At 43.5% G+C, this 12788-nt stretch overlaps 2 protein-coding genes and 1 non-coding gene across 3 annotated transcripts; 2 read left to right on the plus strand and 1 right to left on the minus strand.

Moving 5' to 3' along the window:
- Positions 1–144: 144 nt before the first annotated feature.
- On the minus strand, positions 145–4285 carry LOC129820057 (NF-kappa-B inhibitor-interacting Ras-like protein 1). The gene is made up of 4 exons (XM_055876877.1): positions 4139–4285; positions 3908–4018; positions 3285–3526; positions 145–2984 (listed from the first exon to the last, which is right to left on the minus strand). Exons 2-4 carry the CDS (start codon positions 3999–4001, stop codon positions 2742–2744), a joined length of 579 nt encoding a protein of 192 aa, XP_055732852.1. The 5' UTR covers positions 4002–4018; positions 4139–4285; the 3' UTR covers positions 145–2741.
- Positions 4286–4580: 295 nt separating this feature from the next.
- Positions 4581–8427, plus strand: LOC129820056 (60S ribosomal protein L15). Its single transcript, XM_055876875.1, has 4 exons — positions 4581–4675; positions 5394–5575; positions 6999–7135; positions 8065–8427. The coding sequence occupies exons 2-4, from the start codon at positions 5404–5406 to the stop codon at positions 8368–8370; spliced, it is 615 nt and encodes a 204-aa protein (XP_055732850.1). The 5' UTR covers positions 4581–4675; positions 5394–5403; the 3' UTR covers positions 8371–8427.
- On the plus strand, positions 7560–7649 carry LOC129820419 (small nucleolar SNORD12/SNORD106). Its single transcript, XR_008754218.1, has one exon. It is a non-coding gene; the product is annotated as a small nucleolar SNORD12/SNORD106 (small nucleolar RNA).
- Positions 8428–12788: the final 4361 nt, after the last annotated feature.

The following is a 12788-nucleotide window of genomic DNA, read 5'->3' on the forward strand; positions in this document are numbered from 1 at the left end:
TTTTTCAGATGTTAGTTACCATTGGTGTAAGCTCTCTTGCATGTCTATATCTGAATCATTTCTATTGTAGCCTATACAGCACAATGTCTAGGTGGGTAAGTTGTGCTTCATGTCTTGTTGATTTAAAAAAATAAAAAATAATAATACAATCCCTCCATTTTATTGTTAAATTGAAACACATGCATATATGTCAGAACAATGGACAAGAAAAATATAAGTAGCAGCACAAATGTTATTTGGCCAGGTCTCTCACACACAAGACATGAAGGACACAGGAGATGTTCCAGTTCTCTCCTTCTTCCCAAAGTGTACATGGGTTCACTTCAATTTCCTGAATTGAAAGGAAATGACTGGTATGAGAAATATAGTGGAAACTCCTGCCCCATGCCTCCACCAATCCAATGCTTTTAGATTTGTAGTAGTGAACGAGTGTACACCTCAGGAGAAAGGATATATTATTTGGATGCACTACAGAAGCCACATTCTCTTCACAACAATTCAAGACATTTCATACAATTGTGTCCTACATTTGATCCCATTCCTACCCACAAGGAATTTAAGTTTAGTAAAGTGACAAATAAATTAAGTTAATAAAAAAAATTCTCAAACATGTACAAAGAATAAAGTACACAGGTTTTGTATTTAACAAATACACAACCAACCATTTAGGGTGCAACTGATGAAACAGACATTTGATCATCACAGACACGAGCAACAGACCTGATCAAGGTAGTACCTGTTTTGTTTTGCCACTGGGTCATACACTAGGTAGTAAACTGGTAGGCCATACACACTAGGTAGTAATATGCCTCACTCCCAAGGCACATTATATGGGCCTAGACCTTGCTGTAAAGCAGCTACTATAACCCTCCCATAGGATGGAGCACACGGAAACCATAGGGGTGTATGATATCACAAAGCAGGTTCACTAATTTAGCCAGCATACTTCGAAAAACATTAAGATACATCTCTTGATTTGCAAGTATACAGTTGACGTCAGAAGTTTACATACACTTAGGTTGGAGTCATTAACTTGTTTTTCAACCACTCCACAAATTTCATGTTAACAAACTATAGTTTTGGGAAGTTGGTTAGAACATCTACTTTGTGCATGACAAGTAATTTTTCCAACAGTTGTTTAGACAGAATATTTCACTGTATCACAATTCCAGTGGGTCAGAAGTTTACATACACTAAGTTGGCTGTGCCTTTAAACAGCTTGGAAAATTCCCGAAAATTATGTCATGGCTTTAGAAGCTTCTGATGGGCTAATTGACAAAATTTGAGTCCATTGAAGGTCTACCTTCAAACTCAGTGCCTCTTTGCTTGACATCATGGGAAAATCAAAAGAAATCAGCCAAGACCTCAGAAAAAAATGTGTAGACCTCCACATGTCTGGTTATTCCTTGGGAGCAATTTCCAAACACCTGAAGGTACCACGTTCATCTGTACAAACAATAGTACGCAAGTATAAACACCATGGGACCACGCAGCCGTCATAGTGCTCAGGAAGGAGACACGTTCTGTCTCCTAGAGATGAACATACTTTGGTGCGAAAAGTGCAAATCAATCCCAGAACAACAGCAAAGGACCTTGTGAAGATGCTGGAGGAAACGAGTACAAAAGTATCTATATCCACAGTAAAACGAGTCCTATATCGACATAACCTGAAAGGCTGCTCAGCAAGGAAGAAGCCACTGCTCCAAAACCGCCATTAAAAAAGCCAGACTACGGTTTGCAACTGCACATGGGGACAAAGATCGTACTTTTTGGAGAAATGTCCTCTGGTCTAATGAAACAAAAATACAGTTTGGCCATAATGACCATTGTTATGTTTGGAGGAAAAAGGGGGATGCTTGCAAGCCGAAGAACACCATCCCAACCGTGAAGCATGGGGGTGGCAGCATCGTGTTGTGGGGGTGCTTTGCTGCAGGAGGGACTGGCGCACTTCACAAAATAGATGGCATCATGAGGTAGGAAAATTATGTGGATATATTGAAGCAACATCAAGACATCAGTCAGGAAGTTCAAGCTTGGTCGCAAATGGATCTTCCAAATGGACAATGACCCCAAGCATACTTCCAAAGTTGTGGCAAAATGGCATTGGAGTGGCCATCACAAAGCCCTGACCTCAATCCCATAGAGAATTTGTGGGCAGAACTGAAAAAGAGTATGAGCAAGGAGACCTACAAACTGACTCAGTTACACCAGCTCTGTCAGGAGGAATGGGCCAAAATTCACCCAACTTATTGTGGGAAGCTTGTGGAAGGCTACCCAAAACGTTTGACCCAAGTTAAACTATTTAAAGGCAATGCTACCAAATACTAATTGAGTATGTAAACTTCTGACCCACTGGGAATGTGATGAAAGAAATAAAAGCTGAAATAAATCATTCTCTACTATTTTTCTGACATTTCACATTCTTAAAATGAAGTGGTGATCCTAACTGACCTAAGACAGGGAATTTTTACTAGGTTTAAATGTATTTGGCTAAGGTCTATGTAAACTTCTGACTTCAATTGTATATAAAAAATAAAAAAAAAGCTTTATTTTAAGGGAATTTAATGGGTTGTTGGTTGTCGAGTCAGTTACTATGTCTTTGCCCATATTTCATGGATATCTATCTTGATATGAAGTCAGAATATTAATGTCATTTGGCTGGCTAACTCATCGATCCTACTCTGACATCTCCCCCTCCCCGAAGTACTTGGATCTTAGGTACGCTCAAGGTTGAGTTCAGTTCAGATGTCATTGGACGTTGTGCCCTTGCTCTTGCGTCCTGGAAGAGGGAAGGCAGACTTGCTCTGAGGCTGTGTGAGGCGGCTGGTGAGCATGGTGAAGGGTTCAATGAGAGAGTTCCTCTCAGTGACGCTGACCTCCCAGAGTTTGACCTTCTCCCCCCGCGCCCACTGCTGCGCTGCCTCGTGCTCCACCTGACGAAGCTCACGCAGGTCCGTCTTGTTCCCTAGCACAATCACCATCACCTGCAGGAAGAGGGGACACTCCAACTAAACAACAATAGCATAAGGTTCTGATTTGTGTCTCGGTTGATCGTTTTTATTTTGTATTTTATGGCCACTGTGCTTCTGCTTGCTCTTTGGGGTCTAGGCCAGGTTAGAATATAAGCACTGTGACAAATGCTGATGTAAATAGGGCATTATAAATACATTTGATTGTTTTGGCCATAGACAGCTAATCAATCAAAGAAACCTGGCTCACTTGAACAAAACCACACACACTTAGCAAAGCTTAAGGAGAGTTTCAATCAATCACAATCCCAGTACCTCTTTCTTGTCTCTGGATTTGTCTATCTCCTTCTTGAGGACATCCACCTTCTTGAAGGACTCCAGGCTGTCCACGCTGTAGACCAGCACAAAGCCGTCCGCCACAGAGTAGTAGTGCTTGGGAAGGTCCAGGCCGTCGTGGAGCCCTCTGGTGTCATAGAGACGTAACTGTTCCTTCACACCGCGGTCTGTCTCCACCGACGCCACATACACATCCTCCTGGGTCTCAGTGGACTCTGAACCTTCAACAGACAGGAGACAATGGAATTCAATGGTTGTGTTCAACAGTCTGGCAGGTAGGCAGTGCTCACTCAACTCTCGGTGAAATACAGTATATATATTCATTTGTTTCCTTTGGCTCCCTGTGGAGCGTAAGGCCACACCATGCCGGACGGTCTTTAGCAGTTCTCTGGTTTACCCCAGACCATGGTCTTAAATTCACGCCACACACAAACTTAGTTACAGATTTCAACTGCAAAAGTTGTATAGTGAAAGTGCAGAACGCTGTTTTGCTCCCAATAACTGGTCATTCCAGGCTACATTGCAAATTCCCTTTTAACACTACAAGCACATTTTATACAGTGTTAATTTCTCAAATACAACCAATTCAGTCATCAACGTACCAACTGCGTGATTGCCATATAACAGCTGTTCAAGGATGGCTGTTTTTCCTACAGATGCCAAACCACACACCACAACTTTGCAGCCTTTCCCCATTTCGAATACGGGAAAACCTGTAATAGCACAAAAATAAATGTCAAATAAGTAGAAAAATGAACTACTGTAGCTGAAGCATCGTCGTCAACATCGCATCCAAAATGTACGTAGCTAGCTTGATACGATAAAACAAGTACCTTGGTGTAAGAGTTGGCCAAACGGAGAGATTGCAATTATTATTGGAGTAAACTGGGTAGCTAACCAACTTTGAAGTTATTTAGCTAGCTAAAATCACAACATCCATTCTCTTTTGACAAGGAAGTTCCAATGATTTTCTGCGCATGTGCAGAGGCGAGGGGAGCGGTGAATTTTGAGAAAAATGCACTGTATAAATAACACATACATTTATTAATATGCATTAATAAATGTAAAATATAAATGTATATTACCAGATACTAATAAGAATGGTAAAATCGACAAGTGTAGTGGACCAAATCTCAATGTACAAAAGTAAGTAGTAAATACTTTTATTTCAATCTGGTTGTGTTCTAAAATGTCAAGACCATCAAAATCCCAGGTTATTAAATGAAGTTAGGTGAAATGTATATGAAAACTATTAACATTATTGTAATAAACTACAATACCCAGGCGTATCTGACCGGAACTGTGTCACTGACGTTTTGATAAAGCATACTGGGTACGTTTTTCTTTCTTTCCGGCAGGTACGCCATCATGTAAGCTAGCATTTTATTATTTTTCAGTATGTACAATCCATTAAAAATCTGTATTAAAACATGGCCATCAGGTTGTATAGTTCTGGGGTTAGTTAACGGAATGCCTAGCTAATAACACACTACCTCCATTTCTGCTTTTTAATTTGTGAAAATATGAATATTGCATTGCGTATCCGAGGTAATGCATGGGTTTTCTATTGGTCTCCTATACATTACCTAAGAGCGAGGTTAGAAAGTTGCTAGACATTGATGTTCTGTGTTTATAAAACTATGTGCATTTGTTGTTTTACTAGTTAATATTTTAGCTTTAGAGGTTGTCTACTATGGAGTGCTAGCCGGTTAACTAGTTACCTATCCAGTGTGTAGGACTCTTTGCATGGGGGCCTACCGCGAGCCTTCTACTGCCCGAAAACGGATTTCCAGGTGGTCTAGATAGAAACAGAAATTAGCCCCAAAAGCACGTGCATGTAGACGCCAATATAATACACGCTGAAATAAATGTAACCCGAAGATGTAATTCATGACTTGATTATTTAAAGGTTACATTACGTTGTAAACTAAGTAAACGTGTTGGCTAGATAACCAATTTGGCCATATCATTGCTTTGAATGAAGATTAGCAAATTATCGGTGCCTTACTTTCCCTCCAACTAGAGTAACGGTTAAATCCAAGTATTTAATGGTGACCATTACATATTTCTATTTGCCTTTTGTCACAGTTAATCCAACATGGGAGCGTACAAATATATACAGGAGCTATGGCGCAAGAAGCAGTCCGACGTGATGCGCTTTCTCCTGCGCGTGCGATGCTGGCAGTACCGTCAGCTCTCCGGTCTCCACCGTGCGCCTAGACCCACCAGACCAGACAAGGCGCGCAGACTGGGGTACAAGTGCAAACAAGGTGGGTGACAGGGACAATTTACGTTGACCCCCCCCCCCTTAAAATTGCTGCTACTCCAGGGTTTATTATCAAATTTATTTCTATAGCCCTTTTTACATCAGCTGATTTCTCAAAGTGCTGTACAGAAACCCAGCCTAAAACCCCAAACAGCAAGCAATGCAGGTGTAGAAGCACGGTGGCTAGGAAAAACTTCCTAGAGAGGAACCAGGCTATGAGGGGTGGCCAGTCCTCTTCTGGCTGTGCCGGGTGGAGATTATAACAGAACACGGCCAAAATGTTCATAAATTACCAGCATGGTATAATAATAATCACAGTAGTTGTCGAGGGTGCAGCAAGTCAGCACCTCAGGAGTAAATGTCAGTTGGCTTTTCATAGCCGATCATTAAGAGTATCTCTACCGCTCCTGCAGTCTCTCGACAGGTAGCACGTCCGGTGAACATCTCAGGGTTCCATAGCCGCAGGCAGAACAGTTGAAACTGGAGCAGCAGCACGGCCAGGTAGACTAGGGACAGCAAGGAGTCATCATGCCATGTAGTCCTGAGGCATGGTCCTAGGGCTCAGGTCCTCCGAGAGAGCATACTTAAATTCACACAGGACACCGGATAAGACAGGAGAAGTACTCCAGATATAACAAACTGACCCTAGCCCCCGACACACAAACTACTGCAGCATAAATACTGGAGGCTGAGACAGGAGGGGTCAGGAGACACTGTGGCCCCATCCGATGATGCCCCCGGACAGGGCCAAACAGGAAGGATGTAACCCCACCCACTTTGCCAAAGCACAGCCCCCACACCACTAGAGGGATATCTTCAACCACCAACTTACCATCCTGAGACAAGGCCGAGTATAGCCTACTAAGATCTCCGCCACGGCACAACCGAGGGGGGGCGCCAGCCCAGACAGGAAGATCACGTCTCGCTGTTGTCTATGCATAGTCGCTTTACCCGCTACCTACATGCTCCCGAGTGGCGCAGTGGTCTAAGGCACAGCATCTCAGTGCTAGAGGCATCACAACAAACCCACTACAGACTATGCAAGTTAAGAACAAATTCTTATTTACAGTGAGAGCCAAACACGGATGACTCTGGGCCAATTGTGTGCCGCCCTATGGGACTCCTAATCACAGCCAGTTGTGAGAGAGCCTGGAATGGAACCAGGGTCAGTAATGACATGCGGTGCCTTAGACCGCTGTACCACTCAGGAGCCCTCATGTCTGATCCGTTGGTTTGATAAGTTGAATATGTTATTTGTAGCTCTGTTGTCGTGATTAGACAGTAATGGTATTCCCATTGCCTGTTTGGTTTCGCAAAAACATTCAAGTCACTTATCTGTTTAGAAGTGTTGCTTCACATGAAAGGTAGACCAAGTGGTATGTCATTTGTTGTCTATTATTCCTTGACATGTCGCTGTCTTATGACAGGCTATGTCATCTACCGTGTCCGTGTTCGCCGTGGAGGCCGCAAGCGCCCCGTGCCCAAGGGTGCCACCTACGGCAAGCCCGTCCACCATGGTGTCAACCAGATCAAGTTTGCCCGCAGCCTCCAGTCCACTGCTGAGGTAAGAGTTTCTGAACAGGTCCATCTCCCAGGTTGTGGTCTGATTCTTGTCCTTTCTCCCCAAATGTTGCATTTGCTCACTTTAAGTACTTGGTAAGCATGGTATTGGTGTAAGCTTGGGCTAGTGTTTTTTTTTATACAAAGATAATCTTACATCAGTCAGTATTTATTTTAAGTCCATGAGAGATAGTGAGTGAGTACGCTTCAGGGAGAAGTTACAAAGAACTGCACAAGGATGTCACAGATCTTACCTGGCTTGGCAAATCTACGCTCAATTCCAAATCTACCCTTGCCTCTGCTTCTAGACCCTTGTGCCGATATGAATGTGTTGGATAGGTACAAGTCATTTCATATTGGCTCTATTTCCCTCTGAAACAAATCTCACATTCCAAATGGAACCTTTTTCATCAATAATGCATCCTCTCAATGTGGTTAATGATGCTCAACTTTTTTCCCCATCTTATCGACTATGGTGAAACCAGTCTGAAATAAGCCAATTTGTCTGAAACCACATTACAGAAAATAATGCGTCCTTTCCAAAAGTATCTTGGTTGTATTTAAAACTGTATTGTATTAAACTAAGTGAATGGTAGTCTCTTCACATTGGACTTGATGATTACTTCAATGTTGAGACAAATCCATATGTTGTGTAGCTCTATGTGTATGTGTCAGGCTGTGGGAATTTATCATTTTAGATCTTTCCCATACCTTTTTTTATTGTGTGTGTGTATATATATGCTAGAATTGCTCAACAGATTTGAAGGTGGCGTAACTGGGTAATACCCCTGCCGCAGGGAGCCATGCGCAGTATGGGGTTGGCAGTGCTGTCACTAGACCAGACCTCAGAACATTGCAAATCAGTAATTTACATTCATTCAAGTTTCTGAATGTGACTTGTCTGACCTGCTTGGTCTTCGGTCTCCCCAACAGGAGCGTGCTGGTCGTCACTGTGGAGGCCTGAGGGTGCTGGCCTCTTACTGGGTAGGAGAGGACTCCACCTACAAGTTCTTCGAAGTGATCCTGATCGACACCTTCCACAAGGCTATCAGACGCAACCCCGACACCCAATGGATCACCAGGCCCGTGCACAAGCACAGGGAGATGCGTGGCCTGACGTCCGCGGGCAAGAAGAGCCGGGGCCTGGGCAAGGGCCACAAGTTCCACATGACCATGGGTGGTTCCCGCCGGGCAGCCTGGAAGAGACGCAATACCCTGCAGCTGCACCGCTACCGCTAGAGGGTGTCTGTACATTTAAAGAAATAAACACATGCCTTTTTATGGTGACAAAATGTTGGTGTGGTGTGTAAGAGTTCATCATTTTGGGTGTAGAAGCTGCCATTTGATGTCTTTGGCGATAAAGGGATATAGATAGTGGTTAGTAATTAGGATACGCGAAGCTGACACACTAGCATCTTCAGACTTGTGAAATGTGGTTTATAGAAATTCACCCTGTCAGAACTATTGATCAATATGACAGTGAGTGTAACTGACCGGAACCATTGTCTACAGTACACACTGGTTTACACCGGAGGGGTTATTCGTCATAACATCTAGATCATTCAACTCCTACCCTGTGGGTCCGGAGCCTGCTGGCTGGGTTTCTGTTGTACTTGATAAATTGTACCCACCTGGTGTCCCAGTTCTAAATCGGTCCCTGGTTAGGGGTGGGGGAAATGCCGTGGAACTGGCTTTGAGTTTGGGGGCTCTAGGAATGGTTTAACAATGTGTTTTTGGGGATAATAGTTTAAGTAACCTGGGGGGCTTGACTGTTGGCACTAAGGACCACTAGTCAAACAGTGAAACTACTCTTGGTGTTGAGTGTCTATAGTCCAGGATCACCAGGAAAGGTCACATTAAATGATCTATTTAGGTCTGATATAGCAGGCAGCCTAGAGCAGAGTTTCCCAAACGGTCCTGGGTACCCCCCTAGGTGCGCGTTTTGTTGTTTGCCCTAGCACTGAACAGCTGATTTAAAATAATCAAAGCTGGATTTCATTTGAATCGGCTATGTAGTTTTAGGGCAAACACCAAAACGTGTAGGGGGGGGGGGGGGGGGGGCTGAGTCTAGGAAATACTGTCAGAGCAGGGCTCAACCCCTGTTCCTGGAGCGCTATTGTCCTGTAGGTTTTCTCCAGCTCTGGTCTAGCACATCTAATAATTAGCTGGTTGATAAGCTGAATCGGGTTGCTTACAATGGGTTGTAGTGAACCTACAGAACAATAGTTCTCCAGGAACAGGGATGGAGAGAACCTTCAGGACGAAAGCTCTCCAGGAACAGGGATGGAGAGAACCTTCAGGACGATAGCTCTCCAGGAACAGGGTTGGAGAGCCACAACCGAGAAGTTGAAGTGGGACAGCATCTGGAACAGGAGTGTCGAACTCATTCCACTGGGGGCTGAGTGTACAGATTATTTTTTATTTCACTTAAGACCTAAACAACCAGGTGAGGGGTTCCTTACTAATTAGTGACCTTAATTCATCAATCAAGTACAAGGGTGGATCGAAAACCTGCACAAACTTGGCCGTCTGTGGAATGAGTTTGACGTGATCTGGAGGATGGCTGGTTTGAGTCCCATGTCAGAAGGAAAAATCAGATTTCCAAGATAATAGAAAGTATAATTTTCTCATTTGATCAAATCTAGTTTTCCATCAATTGACAATGTATGGGTGTAGTATACTGATGGGCTAAGTGCTAGATTGATTATAACATCTCAACTGAAAGAAAATTAAGTTAGACTAAAAACTCCTTAAATAAAACATATTAGTCTGCTCAACGTAAAGCACAAATTTACAGCTAAATAGTAAAGTAGCACAATGATGTGAAGCACTGCCCCCCCCCCGTCCCTTTTAATCTTCTGTTGCACCACTACTCAGTTCTAAGTAAAGACAATACTTCAAAGACGATACACTGTCTGAAAGGACTCAAAAGCTAGAGCAGCAAGGGGGTTGAGTTAGAGAACAATGGTCATTTATAGAACTTTCTCACATTTCTCCCAGGCCCATTGTTATTACACACATTTAGATGGGGAAAGAGAACGGCAGTGTTCAGGTCGCCCATGATCTGTGACCTGGTGACCAAAATTCCACCGAAACTGGAGAATGGGTGAGGAGGCATGTTCTCTACTTTTTTCGGGGTGGTAGCAGAAGAAACCAGGGAAATGGGAGCTGGTCAGTACAGGTCTCCCTTGGGATATGGCTGCGCCAAACCCATGAAGGCTGCTTGGTACAGTGGGGTGGTGATTACCATGTCTGTCAGACAACTAAGTGATGCAGACAATCTGCAAAACGAACTTCATATTCTCTTATTCAAATCAATGTGTGTTACTGTTGAATTTGAAGTGAACTTCCATTGTTCTCAGAGTTGTTGAATGTCTTCATTCTACTTAAATGTCTCTCCTCGTTCTTGCACTGACTTTCGTTGAAAAGCTAGGTAGCCACATTATTCTTGTCGACAACTATGACAAGGAAGTGTGTGGGAGACGGTGAAACAGCTCATGTCAGTCAGTTTGAGACAGACGGTACTGCTGGATAAATGATGTGGTTCATCTCCGTTCAACCAAGGTGCATGGATTCAGGAACAGGAGGCTGGAGTAAGGTCACATAACTACTCTATTTCATTGATGTCACACAGGACAACTACTTCATTATTTTTCTCCTTGGTTAGCTATATGAAAACACTAGTGTACTTGGTTAGCTATATGAAAACACTAGTGTACTTGGTTAGCTATATGAAAACACTAGTGTACTTGGTTAGCTATATGAAAACACTAGTGTACTTGGTTAGCTATATGAAAACACTAGTGTACTTGGTTAGCTATATGAAAACACTAGTGTACTTGGTTAGCTATATGAAAACACTAGTGTACTTGGTTAGCTATATGAAAACACTAGTGTACTTGGTTAGCTATATGAAAACACTAGTGTACTTGGTTAGCTATATGAAAACACTAGTGTACTTGGTTAGCTAAATGAAAACACTAGTGTACTTGGTTAGCTATATGAAAACACACGGAGCTGATGGCCGTACTGTTGGCCTTATGTAACGGATGTGAAATGGCTAGCTAGTTAGCGGGTACGCGCTAGTAGCGTTTCAATCAGTTACGTCACTTGCTCTGAAACCTAGATGTACTGTTGCCCCTTGCTCTGCAAGGGCCGCGGCTTTTGTGGAGGGATGGGTAACGATGCTTCGTGGGTGACTGTTGTTGATGTGTGCATAGGGGCCCTGGTTCGCGCCGGTGTCGGGGCGAGGGGGCGGTTTAAAGTTATACTGTTACACTTACAGTGGGTGGGCGAAGTGAAGCCAGACAGCGTAGTTATTCAGTGTTAATGAGTCTCCAGTCCTTTAGCTCACGTAGGAGACAATACCTGCTTTATGCGGTGCTACAAACACATGGCAGGATTAGACAGATGGGTACACAGATAAGATTCACTTGAGTCCCAGTCCATGTGGGGGTGGAGGGGAACGAGGCAGTTGGTGTACTGGCTAAACAAGCACTTAGTAGTGGGGATGTTGATGTTGTAGTTTCAATGAACAAGGCAGAGGGAAAAAGCCTGATATGGACAGTGATGGTGCAGAAATGGCAGGAGCAGTGGAATGCTAAGGGCAGGCATTTATTTAAAGTACAGAGGAAAGTCGGGTAGGGAAGGACGGCAGGAAGGGACAGAAGAGAGGAGGCTATTTTTACAAGATTAAGGGTTACGTGTGTGTCATTCTGAATGTGTCTGTCCTCACGTTGCCTCCCCTCTGAGGCCTCTGCCTCACCTCTTGGACACGAGGATCCCCTTTCTCCTAACATTGCCTATCTGGCCTAAATGTTTAAATTTAGGCCACAGTGAGAGTGTAGGCTAGTTGAATAAGACCTTAAATGTGATAGGAAAGCATCCAACAGGAAAGTGTGATTATTGCCAGGAAACGGAGACCGTGGAGCATGTACTGCTACAAGGTGGGCAGAGAGAGGCTGAGATCTAGTATGAGGGAGAAAGAGGTTCAGGAAATTAGTTTAAAGACTGTATTGAGTAGAATGGCATTAGATATAGTCTCAAATATTTAAAAAATATACAATTAAGAGCAACAGTGCTGGCAGGTAGGATTTAGTGCCAGAGATTGTAACATTCTCTGTTTCAAGGAAACATGGCTCACTCAGGATATGTTGTCAGAGTCGGTACAGCAACCCGGTTTCTTCATGCATCGCGCCGAAACAGAAACAAAAATCTCTGGTAAGTAGAAGGGTGGGGGTGTATGCCTTATGATTGACAACTCATGGTGTAATCATAACAACATACAGGAACTCAAGTCCTTTTGTTCACCTGACCTAGAATTCCTTACAATCAAATGCCGACCGCATTATCTTCCAAGAGAATTCTCTTCGATTATGGTCACAGCCGTACTTCACTAGACTCTATATAAACTGGAAACCATACATCCTGGGGCTGCATTTATTGTATCTGGGGATTTTAACAAAGCTAATCTGAGAACAAGGCTTCCTAAATTCTATCAGCATATCGAATGCGCGACAAGAGCTGGTAGCATTCTGGATCATTGCTACTCTAACTTCTGCGATGCATACAAAGCCCTCCCCTGCCCTGCCTTTGGCAAATCTGACCATGACTCCATTTTGTTGCTCCCGACCTATAGACAGAAACTAAAACAGGAA

Source organism: Salvelinus fontinalis, chromosome 22, assembly GCF_029448725.1.
Source record: "Salvelinus fontinalis isolate EN_2023a chromosome 22, ASM2944872v1, whole genome shotgun sequence".
Lineage (NCBI taxonomy): Eukaryota > Metazoa > Chordata > Actinopteri > Salmoniformes > Salmonidae > Salvelinus > Salvelinus fontinalis.